General features: G+C 43.7%; 2 protein-coding genes across 2 annotated transcripts in view; one reads left to right on the top strand and one right to left on the bottom strand.

Annotated features, from left to right (window-relative positions):
* lrch1 (leucine-rich repeats and calponin homology (CH) domain containing 1) overlaps positions 1–26579 on the top strand; it is a 313647-nt gene that overhangs the window by 177588 nt on the left and 109480 nt on the right. The window lies entirely within an intron of this gene.
* Positions 24619–26530, bottom strand: LOC130177967 (ADP-ribosylation factor-like protein 4C). The gene has a single exon (XM_056390001.1). It carries the CDS (start codon positions 25994–25996, stop codon positions 25418–25420), a length of 579 nt encoding a protein of 192 aa, XP_056245976.1. The 5' UTR covers positions 25997–26530; the 3' UTR covers positions 24619–25417.

Below are 26579 nucleotides of genomic sequence, written 5' to 3'. Positions count from 1 at the left end.
ATTTAAAACCAAACTGTAGATGTCGGTCACAGTCCTGTATTTTCAGCCATGCTAACAGTGTGGTCGTGTCAGTCCACCACTTTACTCCACATGGAAATATCTAAACTACTATTGGATCGGTTGCCGTTAAATTTTGCACAGATATTCATGGTCCCCAGAGGATGAACCCTAACCTCTGACATCAAGCAGAAAAAACTATTTTTATTCCAAATAAGGAAGGTGTCTTCATCAGAATAATGTAAATAATAATAATGTAAATGGAACATTTCAGTTGCTCAGTGATAAAAAAATGTCTGCTGCAGTAAAAGTCCAATAAAGCACTTTAATTAGTGTCACATTGCAATCAAGGGTTTCTGGTTCATCTAACTTCATCAGAACTAAATTCATTTAATTTATTTCTTCTTCATTGTTCTCGGTCACAAACACGTTAATGTCTGTTACAACATCACTGTCAAAATACGGCTGTAATAATTATCACCTCTGGGTTTCAAGGCCGGAACATTTGTGACGTGTTTTTGGCTCTTATGGGAAAATTCGTCAGAACTCGACCTGAAGCAGAAGAGAAGAGTCGTGATATGAACTTTAGAGGTTGTGTAACATCCTTAATGAAGACACAGGTACTTCTCTAAATGTTCCAACTGTTGGTAAAAAGGAGCAGCCGTTCATGGCTGGTTTGGACGGGCAGTGGATTTACATCCTCCAGCTGGAGACACCTCCTCCTCCAACCTCCTTCTCGGGCTCTCCTGACCCCTCCACAGCCACAGCACAAAGGGAGGGGGGGGCTCTCTTATCTCGGACCTGGGCCTGAATTGTAATGCTTTCCTGGGAAACCTCCACTCCAGTGGGAAAGCACAACAGATCCTTTGTGTTGTTGCTCTTCCCCCACTTCAACTCCCGTACAGCCCACCCTCCCCCCATGTCAGGCCTGCAGAGACCACTACCATTAGCTGCCCCCCCCCCCCCGTCTCCCCCCCGTCTCCCTCCGAGTCGTAAAACTCCTCCGTCCTCCACCTGTAGCGGGATCCAACAGGCTGATGTCTCCACTGTACTGATGAATGGTATTTCAGTCACAGTGAACTTCTTTTTTTCTCTCCCTCTACTTGTTTGGGGAACAAAGGCGGTTCCACCTGTCCCACTTTACGCAATGGCTGAATGAGGTGGCCTCTTATTCTGGGATGTTTGTTCAGCAGGTCTGCTGTAACACTAGCTGCCCCACATTTTAAACAAACCTTAAAATCCCTCCCACTGTAGCCAGTTAGACGTCGCCAGGTCCCAGAGGAACCTCCTGCTGGTTCAGACCCGGCTTCTTGATACAGAAATTATTCACCACGTATTTATTTTACTTTAAATCCAAGATTGACTCTTAACAAGAACATTCAGGCTGCATCCAATGAAGGTAACGACGTCCTCCTTCACCCCATCAGTTAAAAGTAAATGTATAAAGTAAAAAAAGTGTTAAAGTTTGATATAAAATCATTCCAACGCGGCAGGTTTCCATTCTGTTGAAGTGGTGAGGAAGTGTCAGTCCATCACTCTGGACCCACACTGAAACATCTCAACAACTATCGGAAACAATCGACATTAAATTTGTACAGACATTCGTGCTCCCCAGAGGATGAACCCTTACTGACAGGAGATCACCGAACCCTTTGATGACGTCCTGCACTTTGGTTTATGACCAAACACCTGCACTGTGAGAGGGGAAGGTTTCCCTCCGCTCAGACCGGATCTCGGAGAAATGAAGTGGGTCAGTTTCTTTGTCTGAGACTTTACAGGAGGATTAAAAACTCTCGCTCTGTGACGCTGCAGCAAACTAACGCAAATATTTGCAGGGATAAATGCAGCTTCTGTGATTCAGTATCAGCAGTCGGTATATGACCCATCTATAAAAGTGACCTACATATTCATAGGTGGGTCATATTTCTGACGTTTCTGTCACTGTTAAAATTCATATTTAAAAACAGAAACAAAATCTCGGTGCATTCAGGTGCAGCACGCCTCTTTTTTTAACATCTTCACAAAGTTAACATAAATAAATAAATAAATAAAAAAATTCATTTGAATGTTTCAGTAAAAGCAGAAATGTTCTGCTCTCAGCTTTCAAAGACTAATGCACTTCACAGAGAAGCACGTTGGTGTCACGCTCTGCCGGGGATGGAGAGGACATCCAGCAGCCATCAGGTAAATGGAAGAGCGGGGTTTGAAGCTCCACTAACCTTCATGTGATACTCGCAGTCTGAGAAGTAAAAAGCCTTCGCAGAGAGCACTCCCGCCTCAGAGACAGCAGTGACCCAAATGGCCGAATTCTGTACGAGCTAAATATAACCTGAAGTGACGGAGGAGACGAGCGGAGGTAAAACAGCAGAGGCATTAGAGTCGAGACAATTCTTCAATGACACGTTTTCTTTTAGAGACTCTTAATGTTTTCTTATACTAAGTACTGGCATACCACCATCTGCAGAGTTACAGCTGCTAGCAAAGACAACGAGATCAGTAACACTTGCAATTCATTATCAGGTTGCATTCGCCACTGGTAGTCGAGGCTGATGGGAGCCAATCAGGAGAGAGACGTTTCTAAAAGTCTGTTTTGGGTGGAGTCGTGTGGACGGGAGGTGAAAACGTAGCAAAAGTAAAAGCTAAGATGAGTTTTAAAACGAAATCGCAGCAGTTTCCACAATATGAACATAAAGACAGTCCGGCCCCTCCTCTCAGATTGTTTTCATTACTTAAAAGAAAAGAGATGGATTACTCACAATAAGCCAGGCAACGATTATCTGTAGCGTGTCAATAAAATGATTGGATACTGACTGAGTGATAAGCACATGATGTTTAGTTTAATGGGAGTATGAAATTCTAATCTGCGAGAGTGTTGGTGGAAAAGATCAGTTACAATAATCAGATCAGTGAAGGATTAAAGAGGCAAAAAGACGGGAACAGGAACTTGAGGATTTGAGATTTCACTTCATTTAATCAGCGCCCCCCCCCCCCCCCCCCCCCCCAACACGACAGGACCACTTCAGTCCGTTTGAATTTTTTACACACACTCATCCCTCCATCCTGCATTTTAATATTACAGGGGATCCTTGTTAAATTTCTCACTGATTGAGCAGCTCCCTCTATAATTGAAGGCTTGGAGGTTGTGAATGTGAAGCGCCTGCTGTGAAACAAGAGGAGACGCGTTCTCAACCCTTCCTCATTCCCCACCCTCCAACAGGATCCTCGTCAACAGGAGCGTCAGTGTCCTTCACATTCACAACCTTTCACTTCTGCTCTGTCACAGTCACATGACTGAACCTGGTCATCACGAGTGTCTGCAAAACACTCCACTGATTAGGTGTTTCAAGCGCTGGAACAATTAGTTGTTAAATCAACTAATTGGTTGACAGGAAACTAATCAACAAATCATCATCAATTAATTGTGATTAATCGAACACACTGTCACATGTTCTCTGGTTCCAGCATCTCGGTTTTATCAACGTGAACTGAAAATCCTGCGTAAAATAAGAAATCAGACGACTTCACTTTAACATTACTGCGACCACCGTGTCAAATGCTCCGAGTGTTAAATACCGTGCATTAGTCATCATCAATAATGCACTCATGCATGAGCTCATGCCTCTGAGCGGACGCTCTCTCTCTCTGGAGGTTATGGGTGGTTTTAAATTTCCTCCCCCTATACTTCCGCAGACCAGCTGATGTCACAAGTTCAGGACCGGCCGTTAGACTCAAACACTGGACTGCAGTGTTTTATTTGGTTTATTATGTGTGTAAATCTGCACTTCATCAAAAAGACACATAAAGTCACATAACAGCCGTTTTCATTGGGTGAAGCGTTTGACAAATTTTCACATTTCAGGACGTCAAAGAAATGAAAACCAGGAAGTGTCTAAAAAAAAAAAAAAAAGACCAAGCTTTAATTTAATGTGGTTTTTCAACGTCGCCTCAGATTAACGTGTTAACAGGACATTTTATTTTATGTCACGCCGTATTTTTAAAAATGAAGGTCACGTGGTTTAAAAGCTCTAAAAGCTCCTCGTCCCTCCAACAACATAAAGCAGTGGTAGAAAAATCTGCTGGAGTAATTTCCCTCCCTGAGAATTGAGTTACCAGCCGACACTTCACACCGAACGCACCCAATGTGCTTTTAACAGGCACAGCAAATAACCATTTAAACCAATCCATATGTTCTGCTGCCAGAGGTCTGTGGCTGTTTTACTACCCAGAATACACTGCACCTCCAGTTATAGAGCCGCTCTCTGCTCCAAGAGTGCGTTGAGGTTTAGATAAAGCTCCTTCCTGCAGCCGTGTTTTCAGAACTGAGTCAGTGTCTGGCAGCTGCCATTTGTGGTCAAAGTGGAGATTACTCAATATTAAAACGGATGATGTAATCGCTCCTGAATGGAAGGTGAAGGTCTGTGGCGGAGGATCGGATCCGACAGGCCGAGGACGGTTCAGTGTAGTAGCTGCACATATTTGTGTGTTTCACGATCGTCTGATGTGGGTTGAGTTACCCGAACACTTTTGTCAGACGACTCCCAAAGATCTATCAGATGGATTCAAGCATCTTCACTAACAGCAACTATTTCAACCATTTACTTCAATGTCTCTGACGACTAGTTTTTTGTTTTTTTACAAACCGGTTCAACTTTTCACTTTGTGTTTTCCTCTTTCTGAAAGAGGAAAACACAAAGCCTGGCCTAAAATCCTCAGACCACTTTACTTCCTGTGTCTGGAGGACTCCATCTATCCATGACATTCAGAGTCTGTGAAAGCAAAGAGCTTTTAGCTCGAAGGGAAAGATGCACGAGTGCCATGTGAAGCAGCAGGATGACCAGGAAACATGGACTCACTCAGCTGGACAAAATCAAAAAGGTTATAAAAACACAACTTCACCGACCGGTAGGAGACCAGACTCTGGACCGAGCCGACTCCTTCGTGACCTCTTAAATACATAAGTGCTTAAAAAGGGCAGAGTTTTCCTCGGAGAGTTCGCTCTCTAACCTTCCTCCTATTCTCTCTCTTTTTAAAAGCTCTTCTCATTAATTAGCTGGCAGGGTTTTTATTGTGCGATATCAGCGTCAGTGAGTTCAGAGAGATCAGCTGCTTGTGTTATTAAATTCATAATGAGTCACTGAAGAGACACTGACATCAGACAAGGACATTTCAAACTAATGGTCTGAGCAACATTAAAGGAATCAGTTCCAGTCCTGTCATGATGCCTTCATTTAAATAAACTACTTTATGTTGCATTTGACCATGTTTGTTTATTGTGTGTTCAGGTGTGTACACTCTAATTCAACCAGCACTTGAGCACATTTCCCTTTGGGAACAATAAAATTGAAAGTTTGTAGAGTCAAAAATCTTTGTTATTCACTCTTAAAGTCGTTTCCTACTAAAATAATCATAAAATAATTCTTAAAAACAAAAAAGGAAACTGGAACTGAGATGCTTTTCAAAGGTATACACAGGTAGTAAAGTAAAAGATATAACATCAAAATCATGATACGGGTCAAAAACATACTGATGATTTAGATGCACTTAAAGCCTGACCAGTGAAATCCTAAAGAGTTCATCCTCTTGGGGGCAGGAATAGCATCAGAAACTTTCATGGAAATCTGCCTCTCACATTTTTAAATGTCTCGTGTGAAATTGATAATTTAGTTCTGAAGAAAGTCAAAGTAAAAACCAAATTAGGCGACTGGGATTCATCCTCTGAGGAGCATGAATATCCACACATTAAATATCAAGGATGAGCTGTATCTTGTTTGTGAGAATCCTCATCACGGACGATTACTGAGCTTTGCTACTAAACAACCAGATATCACATTGGCCCAAATGTAAAACAATAATTTTTTACTTTATTCAAGGACAAAACAAATATTCCCTTCGTTAGATTTATGTCTTTTAAAATGGGGAGTGGTGGTGAAACTGTGCTGCTCCTTCAGAGACTGTTGCATTATGGGCTGTTTGTAGCCTTAATGTTGCTAGGCTATCAAGTTTCCATTTATAGTGACACTGTGTAGATAATAATTATATAATATATTTTTCTCCTGTAACATGTAACACAGAGCAGTGACCAATCATCTGTCAGGATGCCAGGAGTGACTCGTGTCACCAAATGACACGAGGAGCTAAAAAAAGTGTCTGAAAAATGCTAAGAGCGTAAGGAAATGATTTGGAGCTGTGTGTAACCGTGACAACAAGAGACAAGCCGGACGAATGTTCGATTTACATCCTGCTGAAGTTTCACGTTTCAATTTTCCCCCGACTCTGACTTTTCTTCTCCTTTGTCAAACAGGATCTTGTGGAATCTCTCCGAACATGAAAAGTCTTCCTCCAAAAATAGCTGTTGGAAAAGAGATGAAGTATTTTTGTTTTCTACAACCGTTACGCTGGTTGTGGGGCGGGAAAGATGCCGGTCGTTAGTAAAAACAAAATGTTGATGGTTGGTAGCAAACACAAAATGAACTTCACATCACAACCCAAACGTCCTAATGAAGGTTTTTTGGCGCCATGTTACATCACGCTGCTTCAGCCTTTTCTCCGGTCATTAACGACCAGGAGAAGTCAGTGTCAGGGATTAAACAAAGAGTCTGCATGTATTTTAACTCATGACAAAAGCTTTTGATTTTAAAGTGAGGACTGTGTTGAATTTGGCCTGATGACAGCACTTAATAAAAACTTCAGGAAACATCCTCAGGGGAACATGATTATCCAAACTGAATTTCATGGTGATCTGTTCAGAAAACATCTTCAAAGACACAGGAAACAAACAGAACGAGAGTTTCCTTTAAACACAGATTATAAAAAGACGTGTTTTCTGTCAGAATCCAGCCACTAACACAAACCATGCCTCCTGTCACAAGAAGCAGAGCAGTTCAGACGCCAAACATTTTGCCCCCAGTTGCTCCTTTGTGTGACATGAATGCAGAGGGGAGGGGTGAATGGCCGACTGCCAAATAAGTGCTGTCCCTATGTATGTGTTGGGGGGGTGGGTTGACATTCCTATATCCCTGAAACAGTCCAACAGCCACAGACAGCTGGACAGGAACCAGCTGACCAGTTGCTATGTGAACGCCTTTCTTTGCTTTCATCCCAAAACAATTGATGGTGACCGACTCGGTGGCCCTTTAATCCACTTCTCCTCTGACAGAGAGTCACAGTCTGACCTCAGGTCTTTGTCTGAGCCGGAGCTGTCTGCTGCAGCTTACGTTTCATTACAGTCCTGTTAGCCCATCTTTACGGCCTCCAGATCGTATTTCTTTCTTAAAGTAGCTTCCTGAAACTTTGGATGGTGTGTTCATCACATCACATCTACCTCTTTTAGCTCTTTCACATGCAAAGTTGAGATTTTTATTTAAAGAAAATTAAATTATTCGCTGTAGCTGAATGAATTTCAAGAAGCAACATGTAGTAAAAACTAATATTTGGTTAAAAAAACAAAAAAAAAAAACAAAAACAAACCTTATACAGTGCAACAGTCATACAAAAATGTTGAATTTTTGAAACCATATTTAGTCTTCGAAAAAACTTTTTTTTTTTTTTTTTTTAAGTGTAGAAGAGTTAATGAAACAGAATAACTGCATAGGTGTAGAAGAAGCTCGTCCGTCCTTCTTCCACAACAAAGAAAATCTTTTAAGGTGTGTTAAAAGCTGTTAAAAAAAAAGAAAAAAAAAAAAAAGGAAAAAAAAAGGGCCATTTGTAAGTATGGCTAATGCTACGACGCTAACTTGACAACAGCCATTGTTGCTTTTACATTACGTTCTGAGGAACTACTTTTTCAGGGCAACCTGGACTCTTCAGTGACTCGGTATCGGAAAGTGGCCGGGGCTAGCTGGTTGGCATGCTAACTTGAATAGAAGAAAAGATGTAAGCAATGAATTAATTTGATGTTGAACTCACAACATTTCCTGTAGACTGGCTGCTAATGCTAACGTTAGCTATTTAGCAATAGAAAAAATGACAAAAGGCTCTTCCCATGAACATTAACTGATTAACTTTTTGATGTTTGTTGGATCTGTTGACTCATAATCCACTCATTTCTGCTTGTGAAGAAGTCCATGGTTTGGACCACATGGTAGCTGTTTACAGACAGGTGCAGGCCCAGGGGCCATAGGGTTTAGGGGGCCCACCACTCAGTCGACAAAAAGACAAAACAACTGCAAATAGATACAAAACTACTAGAGTAAGACAAGTCTTTCAGTCTGCTGCTGTTGTTCCTTTGTTGGAGTGGGGGGGGGGGGGGGGGGTCTGTGCCCAGGGGCCCATTGTCTTATAATCCACCCACCTACAGTCCTAACTCCATTCTCATCCTACACATGTAAACAGCATATTAGCACAATGCTACAAGCTATTCTACCCAGTACTGTGTATTTTAAGAGTCCAGGGAGAGGACGGGGTGAAGGAAGACGAGGAGTTATTATGGAACCAGTTCTACCAGTTCCTTCCTACAGTGTTATGGAGCCGAGCTCCAAGAGCTGCTGCCTCTTCATCCTCGGGCTAAACACTCAGTTTATGATAACGACCATGAGTGACCACACTCCGGCGTGGAGATGCAGCGAGGAATAACTCCTCCGTCCTCGCCACAGACGCTCCACCTTCCCGCCGAGGAGGCGATAATGACTTCTTGATATCATTGGGGAGGTGTGAAGCTCGGAAATCACACGTTTGAGCGGTTTAATGTGCTTTTCCCTCTCTTTCACACGCCAGTTTCCTCTTTTCCACATGCAGAACGTTGCCACAGCAACGGCCTAAACTGGTCGGCATGAAGACAAAGACTTAAATGAGATTAGGGAAACGCAGATCTCCACGCCTGTTGGAGACGGAGGAGCCATGAAGATAAAACATGGATGATTTAATGTTTTAGTTTTTACATTTCAAAATGTAGATAAAGTGGACGTTGCCGCGTTGAGCTGGAATTTCCCCGACCGTCCAGATCCGAGTCAATACTTGTGTAAACACTTCTGATGAGTCTCTTCTTCCATTTGCACCTCAGCGGGGTGCAGAGTGGAAATTGATGTCGACTGCGAGCATCAGCTGTTCACAGCAGACACCCAGCGTTACACCTTTAATGACCTGAAACTTCAGTCACATGAGCATTTAAAAAAGGAATGATGACACGTTACAGCAGAAATCAATTCATTTCAGTGGAATCACAAAGATCAGTGGATCTGTTTGCAAGGGTGAAACAAATCAGTGCAACGTTTTCACGTCCAGTTCAACTGTGGTGAAGTGTGATGTGCAGATTTGACGAGCAGCAGACCTTTCTGACAGTCCTGACCTCCGAGGGTCAACTCTAGTTTTCTTCCTCCAGTGCTTCAAACGTTAACCATCACCTCCTGGTTTAAGTCGGATCCAGATGTGTTCCATGTCAAACAGTCAGAATACACATGTGGCAGCAGCTGTGCTAACGTACACAGTGAAAGTTGGTTGGTAGTTCGGTGAATATGGTTTGAGTTTATAAATCAACGAGTTTGAAACCTTATAAGACATGAAAACAACTGCAGTGGAGGTCGGCACAGCGTGTTACCGGATGAAGCTGCTTTAATGTGTTGTACCAGAAGTTGAGCCAGGATCCCCAAACCTCCCAGCCACATCTGGACCAAGTCCCTGCACATGTTTGATTGGGGCTTCTTACAGTTTCCCCACTGCCTTATTCAGTAGAGGGAACTTGTTTGGTTGTAACCTACAGTCAGGTTTGAACACCAGCGTATCTGCGATTAATACTAAAAGATAGATGATCACTGGACCAGTATGTAAACCTTCAGATAGACTGTGGTTCATTACTCCTTCAGCGCGAGTGAGGACGATGAGCACGAGTGAAGGTTTCTGATGAATCACTGTTAAAAGCAACATTTAGTCCGACCTTAACCAAGTCGTTTGAAGTCAGAGTCATTGTTTCTTTAACCTCCCTGTGTTTGGTTATAGTAACAGAGTCGACGGCTTCCTCCGACAACACGAGCTTTTCCACACAGACGAACCGACTCACAGCTTCACTCAGACAACTCCATCACTGTGAGACCAAACAAAGCCCGAGCTGTTTCCAGCACTCAGCAGCTGACCGCCGAGTTTCCAGCTGATATCATAAACACTGCTCTCAGACCAGCGTCGTCCAGTCGCCTGCTAAACGCTAAACACTTTGTCACACTAGTTCCAACTTGCATTTAACTGCCTTTGAAGTTCTGATTTCCTGAAGGGAAAGAAGAGATAAGAGGCTAAACATAAAGAAAGAACAAGCATTTATATAGGGTCAGAAAATATAGATTTGTTGGGTCAGTTTCCTGTGATAAAACCAGGATTCAGCAGAAACTGATATAAAGTCAAAGGACGGTGTCATTCTACATTTTATTATCCACAAATCAAATTATATAAATTAATATATAGTTTACTGTCACATTACTTAAGTTTGTCCTGAGTGTGGAGGAAAGGTGGAGTCATCAGAATGTGCAGGGTTCATCCTGTGGGGATCAAGAAACTTTATAAACAATCAGACCAAGAAGTTTTTGTTTTTTTCATCACCAAAATGCTTCCAGTATCTATTTTTGGAAATGACTCATCTTTGACCAAAATGATGAACAATCTTTTTGTTCTGTTTTTAGAGGCATTTGGAAATACACACTGTTCTTACTAAAGATGAATCATGCGATCGACCTAGAGCCTCGTTTCTCTACAGTTTCTTCCCTTTAGCTGATGGTGACTTTTAGATCGAGAAAGTTTCACTGTTTAATATTCAATTTATTTATTTTATTTTATTTTTTTTTTTTTTGTTGTTGGAAGTCTGTGTGTGATTAATTCATTGATCCTCAATTGCGTCTGTATTATCTATTTTAACTCAGATTTATTACATTTGGTTACAATAAGTCCGACAGAGACGTCGATAGAAAAGCAAAAAATAAAACAATCACATTTGAATTGATCATGAAGTAACAGTTTTTTTTTATTTTTAAACATCACCTGTGTGTGAATGAGAGAATAAACCAATACAGAGACACAGTGTGTAAATGCTAATCTCAGAATGCTAATCTCAGAATGCTAACATGCTGATGGTGAGCACCACCAGTTCTACTCAGCTGAAAACTTTATAGTTCATCCTAAAGGGAACATGAATGTTGTGTAAACTTTCATGGACCAACATGGCTGAAAATGAAGATTAAGATCTTTACTCGGCAATAAAACCAGAACTCAGGCAGAAAAAACCAAGAGGAGGCTGAAGTGACTCGCTAGCAGAACTGACTTTTGTCTGAAGGAAGACGAACTGGCACCAGAGAGACGACGCTGACTAAATACACCAGGAGACGGGAGACGATGAAGCACAGGTGCAACACATTAGGGCGGAGCCGACAATCACAGCGGCGGGAAACACACGTGAGGACAGGAAGTGAAGCTGAAACGAGATGGCAGAGTTAGTGATTTCAAACTAAAAACAGGAAATGCATGAAATAACAAAGACAAAAGAAAATGAAGACATGACCTATAGGAGCAGAGGAAACAATATTTATCACAGGAAAGAACCTCTGGACCTGCTCAGCGCCAACATGGAGCACATAACTCAAAAACATGTGACAAACTTTTTAATGATGTTTATCTCTTTTCAGTTTAATGGTTTAGCACTTTTATAAAACCTTTGTTTCAGTTTTTTGGTCTTTCAATCATTTTTGCTGTTTTCATTTTCTGCCCTTGTGCATGAAACAACGCTACAGTCTGTTTTTAACCAGAGAAGAAGAGCAGAGTCAGACCTCTCCAATAAAAGCTTCATCCCACGTTGGTCAGAAGCATCTGTATAATTTGTCTCGTTCAACTCTTTGTAACCCGACGTGGAATTAAATGTTTTCAAGTTTATTTTCTGTGACTTTGATTTGGTTTCATCACCAGAGGAGACGCTGCAGCTGCTGCTGCTGCTGCTGCTTTAAAAAGCCTTTCTTCTTCTTCATGTCTCTTAATGAAATTAGGTTCAAAACAGCCACGTTCATTTGACTTCTAATAGATTCCAGCTCTGCGCGTTACATAAGACGAGAGCGAGAGCCGTGATGAGATGAAGCTGTAACTGAACCGGCTCCTCGTGCTGCGTTTCATTAAGTCAATTACAAGCTGCTGACATTTCAGGGATTTCACCAGAGAGCGGATCCTTTTTTGAAGAGCACATGAAAACCGCTCTGGATCGCATTAAAGCCCAAATCGTCAATTAGTCCAAACACTTTGTAGTAAATGTTCAAACGCCCCGCAGGAACACAGGAGTGTTTGTCCGGGCGCGTGTTTACTCTTCACTCCCCGATGCTGAACTCTCAATCTGCTGAAACTTTTAACGCTTAATGTTCAACCCTGGAACAGAAACACAAGTGGCTGCTGGGAGCAGTAAAAATCTCGGCTTGTGTTTACTCTGCCAGGCTGAGCCCCCAGTGTGCTCTGACCTTTGACCTCACCCATCCCCCCCTTCAGACAACAGGCTGCAGAGAGCTCCTCAGTTCAGCCGTCATCTCTTTCCCACACAGTGAAAGATCAGTCAGGAAGCAGGAAGCTTTTTATAAATTCACTGTCGGTTCATCATCAAGAAAAGCAGCACGTCGTCATGGTGAAAACTTTTTTTTGGTGGCTTTGCTTGAAGATGACTTAAACAACTGATTATCAGCTGCTGTGTCTTCATTTCCTGTCAATCAACTAATTTTAGAGCAGATCATATTTTAAAAAATATTTCCCAAATCGTTTTGTTAAAACAAACTTTTTCATGTTCATGTCAAACTTTAAACAGGAAAAACAAACAAAACCGCAGTAACCAACTGAAACAAAGTTTGTTGTAGAGAATTAGTCCAGTCAATAGTGCTCAAGGTAACCATAGCAACAGCACTGATGCTTCAGGCTCCGTTGGTTTTCAGTTTAAACATGAAACACACTTAAAACACGTGGAGGGAGATTTAAACATGGTGTCGTGTTGTCATAGACACACACACACACACACACACACACACACACACACACACACACACACACACACACACACACCTGATTGTGATGTGGACATATGATGAACTCTAGTGAACTTCACCCTCGTAATGTTTGTCTGTTGGAACAACTTGTTCTGTTCTATCAGTGAATCATCAAACAAACCCAGTCATCAAAGTACACTGAGGATTTTAGCTTTTATTATCTCATCATCAGAAACACTGGAAACACTTTATTTTACAGATCATTCCCTGAAAGTTTCCCATGAAAAAGGGGAAATAAAACAAATAAGCAAATTTATTTGAAAAATAAAACTAATTAAGCTTCATAAATCTAAAGGAGCCTGTTGGTTCGTCAGTGATTTCCACAGGTTTCCAAGTGTCTCGTTAGAGGATCTGGCAGCTGAAGCTGCAACACAAACGTCTCTGTGAAGCGATTTTTTCCACATGTCGGGCACTTACAGAATTTGAAACGCCGCTGTCAGGGCAACTAAACATCACATGTCACTGCAGCAAACAGAGGAGCCTCTGACACAGAAACACTTCACACTTCCTGGTGTATTTTAAGGAACAGAAACGGTTGAAATGCAGACGGAGGAGGAGGAGAGGAGATCCTCTGGAGAAAATGGCTGACGGCTGCATTCTGATGTGAAATTACCCAACGACGGGGTGGAGATCTAAAGGCCGTCGCTTTGAGATCTCAGAATAGATTCGGGGTCATTGAAGCTCTCTCAGGCTCCGGCGAGCGGGAGTCTCCTCCTGTTCACACCTGTAGGACGGTAATGGATCAAAGTCTCTTTAATAACTGGGGCGCAGGACCAGGTGTGTGAAAAACAGGCAATAAACCCATTAGACTGACAGAGGCTCGTAAACACAATGGGTGGTTGGTGACTCCGTGTGTGTCTTCATGCACCTCAGGAACCAGAATCCTTATTGTCTGGTTTCAGGTTAATCCAGTTTAGTTTTTCTTACAGGTGTAACTGGTTGACAAATTCCTGAAGCTGATGTTTGTCTTATTTGACATCATCAAATTCCTTCACAACCATCAGCTCAGATGTCTCACAGATTTAATTACATTTAAGTTGCCGTAACCGAATGTTCTGTAACTTTATTCAATCTTTGTCCAGAGCTCTGAAACTCTGAGGATTTCGGTGACGTTCAGAAGTCGGCATCGATGTCTGAAAGAGGATTAAAAGCGTTATTGTGGAAGCGGACTCAGAGGATTGTCTGAGCTCTGATGTTTTCTTGTTCTCAGCAGAATTAAAGTCAGAGGAACAGCAGCAGCCACAGACATAAACCACGATGAATAACCTCGAGTCCCACAGATCTCTGTCCACACGCTCACACGGAACAAAACTGAAGTTCATTCGCCTCGCTAGCAGCATGTTAGCATTGGCTCGTTCAACTTGGCCCAGAATAAAATATCAGCAAATATTTGAAAGTTTGATATTAAGAATAAACTTTAACGATCCGCTGAGTTTCAATCTAGCGCCACCAGCAGGATGATGTTTCTGCTTTTGAGTGAAATACTTTAACATGATGTGACGTTTTAGGAAATTCAGGAGAGACATTAAAGTTCCCCTCGGGATGAATTGTAATAACTGTGCCCTGACTTTTCTCACTAAACAACTGTCCCATCAGCCACAGCTCTACTTTGTGTTTGCGCTAATTTGTTAGCATGTTAGCATTTAGCTTCTCAAAGCAAATCTGTACAGCCTAGCAGCGTGATTTAGTCTCATTTACCTCTTTGTTTTATAGCTTTATTGTTTATTTAGTGATTAAATAAAAAATCTCCACATTTAATCCATATATGTCTCTGAAAAAAAGAAATGTGTCCAAGCTCAAACTGAACTCTTGATCAGTAAATTCCTCCGTGACAGAGATGCTCTGAGAGCAAACAGCAGGACGACTTTCCTGAAGGTGACAGACGTGTGCAGGAACCTGGGAAGTAAAGAAGTTAAATCTGTGGTTTAAACAACAACTACTTCTGGATTGTCTCTGTGGATCAGAGCAGCGGCGTGGCAGCGCCAGCTAACAGAGCTAACACCCAGATAACAATAGATAATGTCAGAGTCTCTGGAAAGCCGTAGGATGACAGGAAGAAGAACAGAGCGGAGAGAAAATTGAGAGACGGTGAGTGGGAGGAGGCTCAGAGAGCAAACAAAAAAAACTAGGGCAACAAAAACTCTGCTGCATTTCCATGTGAAAGACGTTTCCCCCTGAAGAAGGAAGCCACGTTCAGTGAGCGTCTGCTGGGCAGGGAGCGCTGGGAGATCCCTCCCCGCTGCTCCACATTACCTCCACAGACCTTCATCTGCCCGCTGTGACCTCCACATGACCCCGAGACCGCTCCACACACTCCCACATCAAAGTCACCACCTCAAAGCAGAGGTAACTAATTCATAATCCAACACAGCGCTGAGCTCACATTCATCTCGTAGCGTCCGCTCTCCGGAGGAGCGGAGAAAGTGATCAATAATGACTAAAGCCAGGGAGCCTGAGATCTCTGTATTCACAAATATCTCTTCTCTACTGCGTCATAAATAATCTGACGCTGTTCACCAGAATACATACACCCTAGTGCTGGGAGGCTTTACCCCCAAATTCAAGCCAGGCATGGAGGCAACGCCACGTTCCATCATCGCCATCGCTGTATACAGTATCAGTGGAGGGAACAAAAGAAACCGGGTTCTGGTTTCTGGGCGTGCGGCGGCCCCGTGAACTGTCTGGGCCGAGTTTACAGAACCGAGAGCTGCTGCCTGGAAAAGCATGAGCAGCTCAGACTGTAAGAAGCTGTTTCTGTTTGTTTTAAACAGCTGATAAATGTCATTTTAGGAGACACGGCCAAAAAACAACCAAACAAAAAACCAAAAACATGTGGTAAATATTTCAAACACACTTACTCACCTGTTCCCAGAGCTTTTGACACCATCTGGACCGGCTCATATCAAAGTGCAGGACTTGTTGTAAATGGTGGACAAGGACTAAATAAGTGAATGTTGTGTTTAGAATATCTATAATATATTTCTGTGTTCTAGTTACTGATTAGTTTCCGTCTCTTTCAGCTTCCATTTAAACACCACAGTTAGTTTATGTTGTTGTTGTTGTTGTTGTTTAATCCACTATCAGTCTAATTTACATGAATATAGAGTCTTTGTATCGTGACCCTGATCCAGTCTCAGTTTAGTGCTTCACTTAACGACCTGAGCGTCTCCACCTGGCTGCTCAGGTGTACCTGCTCAGTCATTAGTTCTTCACACTGTATTTAAACCTCGGCTTTCTGTTGCACTCTGTTTTTAAACGCTCACCTGAGTCTGAGTGCTGGATCTTTTTACACCACCTGCCTTGAGGTTCCAGTCTTCAGTTTAAAAGAGAAGAAACAGATTGAGTGTGAACCAGGTTTAAATTCATTAAAGGGCTGAAGCTTACAGACATGTGCATGAATAACCCTTCACCCCAGAAAAACAACAGTTTGGACGGTGGACATGAACCCGAGCGTGTGCGCTGTGGTTTTTGTTTCTGCTGTAGATGATGGATGTCCGCTGGCAGCTTCCCCGAGCTGCTGTTTGATTATGCGCACTCTGACAGGCCTCTTTTGTCATCCGATAAAATACATAATTCATCTAAACTTTACAAGGCAGGAAGCAGAAAGAATGGATTGTCACTTCCTCAGTGTGTGTGTGTGTGTGTGTGTGTGTGTGTGTGTGTGTGTGTGTGTGTGTGTGTGGGGGTGGGAGACGAGTCCTGGTGCCAAGATGAATAGTCTGGACTGGTAGCGTCGGTGGCTGGAGGAGCCTCCGTGTCCCTGAAGGCCTCGTCTCCATATAGAGGCATGTTTCTGCTCTCAGACTAAACTGCAGCAGCAGCGACACATTCATCAGTATCACAGCACAGAGGGAATAAACCAACACAGCACAACGTGCTCTGACTCCGGCCTCTACCGCATTAATACAAGCCGCACGTTTTTACATACGATTCACCTGGATACGAGTTCAGACACCTCAGATCCAGCCTCAGAAATCTGACAGGAGAACAAAGGTTAGCTCGGAGGACGGCGACACGTTTGGTGCATCATGTACAGTCAAGAAAGCCAAGTGTAAAAGACTAAGACGCATTAATCAATAAGAATAGAGCCCCGTCACCTAGAGATGACTTCACATAATCATTTGTTTTATCAGTTAAGCTCCTTTTTAACATCTAGTCAAAAACCCGCTAACATCAGACTTTCTCATGCTAACCTGCTAATCTGTTGTACAAAGGGTATTACAGCACAAACGAGCGTTTTTAGCTCTGTATCAGAAATGATCTCCTTCCGTGACACGCCTCAAAACGCACGTCACATGACCGTTCAGTTTCACGTCATTTGTTCTCTTCTGGAAAAGCGTCACGTTTCCAGGAGTCTTTGTTTCATCGGCTCAAACTCTGGACAAGTGTGGACGCCACGAGTAAACGTAGCAGACGTGACGAGGATCCTAAACACCTGCAGCTGTAATCATCAGTCACACCTGTGTTTGAGAAGCTGACGTCGGCCCCGAGAGGGAGAGTGGCGGCTGAAATAACTTTTTGTCCCTTCGGTTTTGAGCTTCATCAGATGACAGGACTCTGACGCTGCTGCTGCTGCTGTTGTTGTTGTTGTTGCTGCTGCTGCTGACTATGACAGTGACACATACCCACACATGCACAACGTACAGAGTGTGGAGGAGGCAGAACAATAAGAGCATGACCTATATATGCCAGGGACACCCGAACAATGCTCGGCTTATCACCCCTCTGAACGCACAGCAACAGCTGCAGGAGGCGGAGAGAGAGCTGATCCACCGGGGACGAGCAGCTCCCACAGCGGCTTTAATGAAACCAGAGCTGTGAAGAGACCGAGTCCGTGGACTCCTGGTCCGTCACTCATTATTTCCATTTTAGGAGTTTGTAGATGAACTCAGACGTTTCAGGAGGACGTGCTGTTGTTTTTTGCATGACAGCTGGAGTCACTTTGTTTATCCAGATTTTTTACAATCATCTTCTAGGTTGACTCTTACGTCATGGATCAGGAGCACTGACGGGCTAGTTCTGCATTTTCATGACATTAAACAGATTAATTACTTTCATGTTGAACCACACTTGTTGCAAACGAGCTGCAGAGATCCTGTCGACACAAACACTGACACTCAAATGAGACTTGAAACTGGCGCTTTAGGTTCAGATCCACCTACTTTACTTTTAGTTTTACTGAAATAAGAAAATCAGAATTGTTGTTATTGGAAACAATATGATGGAACAGGTTCATGTACTGGTGTTGACTTCCTGTTCTAATGTTATATTTATTCCTCACAATTTATTTCTCTCAGAGATTTAAAGTGTTTAACCTTGTTAATGTCATTATGTTTTTATATACATAAGACACATGATGAGTGACGTAATCATCTCCACCTTGACCTGCAGTAAGGAACCAATCCTGTCAACTTGTGGGGATGAGGGGCGGGGCTAAATACAGCTGAAACCCTGTTGGTACAGAGGCAGAGAGAGAGTTAGCATTAGCACAACCGCTAACACTGTCAGCCACTGCCAGTTACAAGCTAACAAACAGCATAAACAAATAAAAGATGCTAACTGTGCTAGCCGTCTCTGGTTCTGGTCTCAGACTCCTCCTCTGAGTCTGGGTCTGTCTGAGTCTCTCTGATGTTTCCTCCTCTCACCGTCTTAATGCTCTCTGCTCTTTCACCTGTCCACCTGGAGCCAGCGGGTGGTGGGCGGGGCTCAAGGCCTGATCCACGTTTCTCAACCAGGAAGTAAGAGTGTGTTTACAGCCCCAGTTTTCCATTTTCTTTTCAGAAAGATTAAAGGAATAGTTCGACATTTTAACGATCGAAAATCAATATCACTCTACTTTTCAGTAAATAGGCAGATTTCCTGAAACATTGAGCCACATCTCTTTTTACAGTGCAGCAGCAGAGCTCAGACTTTGAGCCTCCAGCGAGGATCAAGTTTCAACAACAGTGGACTCTACGTTTGCAATGATGCAACTTGACAGCATCTTTAGACAGCTCCCTGCCTGGGGGGGGGGGGGCAAACAAACCCACGTCTTTCAGATTCCACATCCCCATTTTTTAGCGCCCAATCTGAGACGACCCTGATGACATCACCATGACACGATCAGGGTCGTTTTTTCAAAACAAAACTTGTCCAGAGACACAGAAGAGGTCATACAGCTGATTCCAGTGGTCAACTGCTCTTCATGTGCAGAATCAGGGGACTGGCCCTTTAAGACTTCTGGTTGTTTTTGAAAAATGAATTGATTTCTTTTTAAATTTTAAAAAAAACATTAAGAAATATAAATGTTTACCACAGAGCATCAAGGGTCTTAGCAACAACGATATAAGCTCCAGAGACAAAATGTCCGAGAACACTGGTTCTGTCAGGTTGAAATACACGTCTCACTGACCAGGAAGTGAAGATCAGCTGATGGTGACCAGGTGGTTTCAGGTGAGGGTGATCCAGGTGCTTAATGGGGGAACGAGGGGGCGTGGCATACCTGAGACACTGTTGTGATTTAAAATGACCTGCATGTGACAAACATCTGCTCATCACACTGTGGGTTCACCTGGGCTGAGGTGGCTCAGAGTGATCTACGCTCATGAGGGTTTAAGGGACACGCAAGACGTTTAGTGTTTTCCACAAACAGTGGCGCTCCGCAGGAGACGATAAGAAGAAACAGAGCGGGCTGTTCAGGTCGACGGCGTTTACAGTGTCGGCTTATTATCTTTTAATTTCTGCAGTGATTGAAGCAGCACAAAGACACGCTGCTCTGTAATCAGCAGTTTGTTTTGCTCCAGCAGACAGCTCTGTTCCTGCTGTAAGGACATAATTGGAGAGCTGTGGGAGACGCCAAGAAAGGAGAGGAGGAGGTTCTGACTTCGAAGACTGAGCAACAAGAATCACGTGTGTTTGGTTTGTCATTTGACATCAGTCGCTCCAGAAGGTCGCGACGTGGCGATGACAATAATTAGTGAAAATTCAACCAATCCCTGTGAATTCTGCCCGAGCTCTGTTATAACACAGAGCAGAGGAGCACGATCGCTGGTTTCTCCCACAGTTTCAATTGTTTAAGAAAATCAGGTATTTGAGCTGCAATCTCAAAAAGCCCACAAACACCTGGAGGGACGGACTTATTATTATAATTATTATTATTATTATTATTATTATTATTGTCCACTGGAAAGAATTACCCGACCTCAACAAGAGCTACAGCTAACATTCAATCTGAACACTTTCAAACCTCGTCCAAAGGTCAAAGGTCAGTGTGGCTGCTTCCAAACGGCACAACGCTCGTTCCCTCTTGTTTCCAGTAACAGTCCAACATTAGTTTGAGTCGGTGGCTGAGTAAGTTTGACTTGTTGCACGGGAGGCTATCGAGCTAGCAACATTAGCCGTCTCACTTCTCCTCAGCCGAAAGCAAAGCTCATCAAATAACGGCTTTTATTTTTTACAGCAGCTCGGACAAAGTTTGAAAACGTAACATTTTCTGTGACGTTGACAAATAAAAACACGCCTGAAAACACAGAAGAAAAGGAGGAATCTTAAGTCTCTCTGGCAACTTTAATTGTTTAAACTGACAAAGGAAATGTCGTCTATCAACAAAATCTTCATCATAGTGTTGGGAGGTCATTAGTCTCGGGCCAATATTCGATAATATTGAATATCACGATGTTTCCTGCTGCGATATCTTTCATGATATAAATGTTTTTTGCAGTTTTGCCGACGAGAAAAACAATATTTTCCTCTGCAGGACTCGTCGGTTTCCTCTTTGTGCTGCGGGTCCTGAAGCCACAGCTGCTTTGTTCAGTTGACAGAAGTCAGCTCTGGTTTCTGGAGACACTGAAAATGCTCCTTCAACATAAACAAGGACGGGTCTCTCTGGAGGCCAGTGTGTTTGAAGGCCGTGGGTTTTTATAGGCCACTGGTGCAGCTAACTGCTGTACACATGAGGTCCTCGGAGGTTTTTGTAGCAGCAGCTTCAGCATGTTTCAAACTGACAAATGGGTCAAATGAAGAGAAGCTGCAGTTGCTGCGCAGCAGGGTCTGTCCTGGCATCGTGTCTGACCTTGCTTTAAAAGAAACATGTTCACACAAAGTCGGGTTTGCAACACGCTTCCAGGTCATCAGCTGTGTGCTGACCTCTCCACATACAACCTTTTTGAACTTCAGCTAAACTCCTGACGCAGGTTAAACAAACTGAAACTGAAGATAAACTCTGAGTAATGATTAACTAATGGATAAATCTCTAACAACAGTCCGTGTTAGTGGCAAGTTAAAGCTGGAACGGAGAGAAGTGGGTTTCACCCTGAGTTTTGCCTCTCAGGCTACAGACAGTCTGCCCTGCACATCATTTTAGCTCCTCCTCTTCCCTCCTCCTGAAGTCTGTTTTTGGTCAGATGACTGGAATAAGTCTGTCCTTTTACGTCTCTGTTGCTAACGAGTGTCTAAATGAGACGGCAGAGGTTGTCGGTCGTTAAACGTCGTCATGTTGAACATGAAACCGATCTACTCGCCAGTCCACCTTTACAGCCTCGCTGTGTTTATACGGACTGATACTAACTGTAAGAGGAAAGGCTTCTGTAGAAGAGGTCAGAGCTGAATCACACTACAAGTTGTAGTTTAGCGGTGGTGACGTTGAAGTCATGTGACCGTGGTGTCGTTGGTTTACAGCCTAACATTAGCTTTTTACTTCTGCTGATTGTATTTAGGCTTCAAACATCATAAAGTGGAGTTCATTAGTGAAGATGGTCCCGCTGAACTAAACCAGTCGGGATCATTAACTTTACTTTCTGCAATCATCCACAAGTCAATGTAAAAATCCCATCAGCTATTTGTGGAAGGAACCGGAGTGACGCTAGCTTCAAGGTTGGACTGTAGAAACACGTCATCCCTGCAGCTCTGTGGTGAAGGCTGCTGGAGCTGTTTGCTGCCTCAGTGAAAAACAGGGCCAACACAACTCCAGGCCTAAAGACACTGGCCACTTCTGTTTTTTAAGTTTTAAAGATCATTTTTTTCTTAAAAAGACACTTGAATTGAACATTGTCAAAAACATTGTTTGTAGTAAAGATGCAAACAACATTATCAGGAAGGTAAAAATGATTTCAGTAGGGTTCGTATGCAGAAGCATTTCTCTTATTTGCATAGATGTTTATTCTATAGATGTTTATTTTTCTGCTGTGGTAAATGAATTTCCCAGTTGATAATTAATCAAAACAAATATGTCAGAGCAGATTCAGGGGGAATGGTTTATAAGATATAATGCATCATGGCTTTGTTTTTAATATTTTACAGTGTCAACATCGTTTAGTTTCAAAGAAGAGACAAGACGACACAGAGTATGTGGATGAACAGAAAGGAGCGAGTCGAGGGGGATGGAGACATTTTATTCTTTGTGACTTGTTGTCAGTGTAAACACAAACGTTAACACTGCAGACAAACTGCGAGGAGGGGAAATCTTGTTTTTCTTAAATCACTGAGGCTGGACTGGGTTGGTTCTGTTGCCATGGCGACGGGTATTCCTGAGATGACAGGGCCGTTTCTTTTTATTTTTTTGAGACAGATAGAAACCGCACTCTGTTTTTTCTGAGCCTCTTGTCATTAAAGAGCATCAAACAAGCAGGAAGTTGCCTTTGTTTTTTTTATCTCTGACTTTAAACACAGTTTGAAAAAGCATGTAAGTGGCACATGTCGGTGTTCCCGCCTAAACCTGTTGAAATGAAAGGAAATGTTTTTCCTGTTGCCGTGTTTCAACATGGATTCAAAATCTGTAGAAACGAGGCGATTAATGTCATTTCATGTACCGGTGATGACACGTCAGCCACGGGGCGAACTGGATGCTGATTGGCTTGGAGGGTCGTGCATTATTTTTAGATAACCTCACACATCATTGTGTCATTAATCCTCGTTTGTAAGGTTTTTAGTTTCAGCTGTTACCAGGCAACATCTCCCGCTCCTGGCTAAAGTAGTAATGTTTATTTTAAGCCTGAAACAGATAAAGTGCAGATGATGAATTCATTTTAGCAGCTTTAGCATGTTCGCTATCTTAGCTCAGGATTTTAAAATGTTGACCTGATGAAAAGTTGTAGGATTCATCCTCTGGAGACCGTGAATATATAATGTATATATAATGTACAAGATGCCATCACAATCCAACCAGTAGTTATTTCACTCTGGATTAAACTGACCGACACTTCCCCGAGCTAATGTGGCTAAAAGCAAGACTTACACTGGACCGCCGCCACACGTAACTGGCAGCATCATCCAGCGTCTTAATTAAACCGACAGGTTTCACCTCATCGAGACGAAGAGGAGCATTTTGTAAAGTTTTATAATGACAGCTTCATTAGCTGCTCTGTAGCCTCCAGATTACTCTGTGAAACTCATTTACTTTGACTCGTGTTTTTAAGTTTCCTGGCTGCTGTAGTCGTAGTTTACTGAATGCATCTGTTCATTTACCAACCGCAGCAGTTTTATCTCTGAAAACTGAAACATAACAGAAACAGTTGGTGAGGAATGTTTTTATATTTGAACAGGCTCAACAGAAAAACTTGTCACAGTTCCTCTGTGTTATTTAATTATCTCTACAGTGTCTTTTTTTTAGTGGAAATGAGCTTGAACAACCAGTTCTGAGAGTTTAGAAGCTGATCACATTCAGACGTCCAGGTAACACTAGCACCAACCTGATGATTCAGTCACAGGTAAAGTCTGTACAGGAAGAAGGAAACTGTCCTTGTGTTTCAGCTCACTCACTGAACAGCTGCTCATGTTTCTGTGTGGTGTTTATTATGTGATGAGGTCTTCGCTCTGCAGAGGCCACTCGGGGTGATTCAGAGATTTTAGTCGCATGACAAGAATGTAAAACCCTCAGATACAAAAGATTCTTTGTCTCTTTAAAAGTATCAACAGAGTAAAACTTCAGTAAAAGTACAGAAGTATTTTAGTCACATGTGGTTTAAAGAATCTAAAGAAAAAGTAAAAGTGTCTCCTGTGACTGGGGAGATGCTCAGATCAGATCACTGTGTCAAAAACAATTATTTCATTCACTTGATTAATAAATGTCCAGAAAACTTGTGGATCTGGTTTCAGCTGCTGGGACGTGAATATCTGCTGGTTTCTTTAAGATTCTGACACAGATGCTGAAACGTGTTTATGGGTTTTAGAAGAAACTGTGACGTGCAGTTTCACTACTTTCTGACATTTTTTTGGACCAATCAAATAAAACTTTTAAAAAGGAGAAAATAACAGGCAGATTAATCAATAACAAAAACACTAATATGTTTGCTAATTCATGTGCACACACTGAACATTTTCCCCAGCAGAATCATCCAGCAGCTCTGACTGAACTGTTATCTTTGTCCAAAATAAGTTCCTACATGAATGAGAAAGCGTGGCGTGAGAGTCGACGCTCCTCAGGACGGACGCCGAACACGCCGCCGGTCCGGTCCGAGCTCTGGTTCCTGCTGCCGCGGCGCTGCAATGCAGATCCATAAATTTCACAAACGAGCTCCTCTGCGTTCACTTCACCAGAGGAAGATCAAGACGGGAAACCTGCAGCTGAGGCAAAAGAACCCCTGTGACCTCTGACCTCTGTGACCCCCACACCTGAGCGGTCTGGATGAACCACACAGTAAATGAACAACAGTCACCCAAATCATGGATTTTTAAATCTTTTTAATATTCAAAAATACTTCAATTCTGCTTTTTCTTAGTACATAAACCACCTGGATCTGCTCCTCTGTTCATACAGTGTAGTTCTCTACTGTTTGTTAGGAAATGAAAAGTGCAAAGTAGTGGACGCTCTTGTCCTCAGCCCACCACACAGAGGAAAGGCTACTTCAATGCTCCCGGAGAGAAACAGTCTGCAGGACACCCAGAACCGTCAGACTGATACTACAGATGACTGACTGCAACAAAACCCCAACAATCCGGAGATGTCCGGCTGAAACATCTGGGCAGCTACATCTCCGGATTCTGGGGGATTTTGCTGCAGTGAGATCTGGTTTCCCCCAAAAAAACAAAGAGCAGGGGGAACATGTGACCCCCGAGCCACGTGCAAAATCAAACCTGTGTCTCCACAGTGTGTGTGTGTGTGTGTGTGTGTGGATGGAAATAAAAAACATGTCGGTCCATAAAAGTCCTCAGCACAGGAGCTTGTTCTCCTTCAGAGTCAGCGGTAAAGCAGCAGATGAACAGGCCCGCCTGTTTCTCCTGAACACGAGTTCAAGTTTCTCCTCAGTCTCTTTTTTTTCTTTTCTTTTTTTGGTTAAACCTTTTAATTCAGTCTTGTCTCTCCTGCAGCCTCCTGTGTGCAAAAGCATCATCCAGCAGGACTTCACAGCTTTAATCCAAACGGAGGATGTAAAAACAAAAATCACTGCAGCGCGTGAACCTGCAGGGGCCACGCCACCAGGGCAGAACCCGGACTACAGCCTCGTCCGCAGGACCGGCTCCAGTTACCGCTTCTTCTTCTGCTTTAAGGATTTCCTCCTCTTCACGATCATCTCGTACAGCTTGTCCATGCCCTCGTGGAGCCCCTCGCCTATGATAGCGCACGCGGGCTGGATGTGGTAGGTGGTGGAGGGGGTGAGCTCGTGCAGGGCCAGCTGCTTCTCGATGTCCGCCACCGGCAGGGACTTGGGCAGGTCCTGCTTGTTGGCGATGACCAGCAGCGGCGTGCCCTGGTTCTCCGCGAACTTGGTGACTTTGTGCAGCTCGGTCTTGGCCTCCTCGAGCCTGTCCACGTCCACGGAGTCCACGACGTAGATGATGCCGTCCGTGCACCGGCTGTAGGACTTCCACAGGGGCCTCAGCTTCTCCTGGCCCCCCACGTCCCAGAAGTGGCAGCTGATGCCCTTCGCGGTGCCGTTACTCAGCTTGATCTTCTCCGTGTTGAAGCCGATCGTCGGGACCGTGTTGACGAATTCGTTGAATTTGAGTCTGTACAGGACCGTGGTCTTCCCCGCGGAGTCCAGACCCAGCATGACGATGTGGAGGGACTGGAAGGCGGAGATGTTGGAGAAGCTGTTTCCCATCCTGGCGTCTTTTTTTCGCTGTTTGTTTTATGTGTCAGCAGCTTGTGGAGGGTCGAAGCTCATGTGTAAGATTCCTCAGGTCGCTGTGGATGACGGATCGGCTCGGCTGCGGTGCTGTGGCCCTCAGCTGCAGCGGGGGACGCGGTGCGCCTCAGCAGGACGCAGCGCGCCGTTCATTAGTATTCTCCTCACGCGCTCACACCCATTTGGCGACGAGGAAGCTCCACGGTGAAAACGCTCCTCCGGGGACCGCGCTGAGAGGACACCGGTGATCACAAACCCTTTCACCCGCCTCGACAAATCCTCTCTGCGGTGACCCGGTCCTCTGCAGAATCACAGAACCGGATCCAGCTCTCGGGATTCTGGCTGCGTCCCGGGGACAAATCAAGGTCCACGCAGAATCATCCACCGACTCGCTTTTCCTTCTGTCCTCCCCCGGCTCGTGTCGGACGCTCCTCTCGTGACGGTCTCTGCAGCTGCACTGTTGTGGGGCTGAGAAAACAAGACCGCAAAACAAGAGCCACCCCCCTCCTCCACCCCGCCCCCTCCAAGCCCCGCCCCGCCGGGACATGTGCCAATGAGG

This window comes from Seriola aureovittata, chromosome 11 (genome assembly GCF_021018895.1).
Source record: "Seriola aureovittata isolate HTS-2021-v1 ecotype China chromosome 11, ASM2101889v1, whole genome shotgun sequence".
NCBI lineage: Eukaryota > Metazoa > Chordata > Actinopteri > Carangiformes > Carangidae > Seriola > Seriola aureovittata.
The sequence above is the reverse complement of the archived record's forward strand: the minus strand, read 5'-3'. Positions and strand labels throughout refer to the sequence as shown.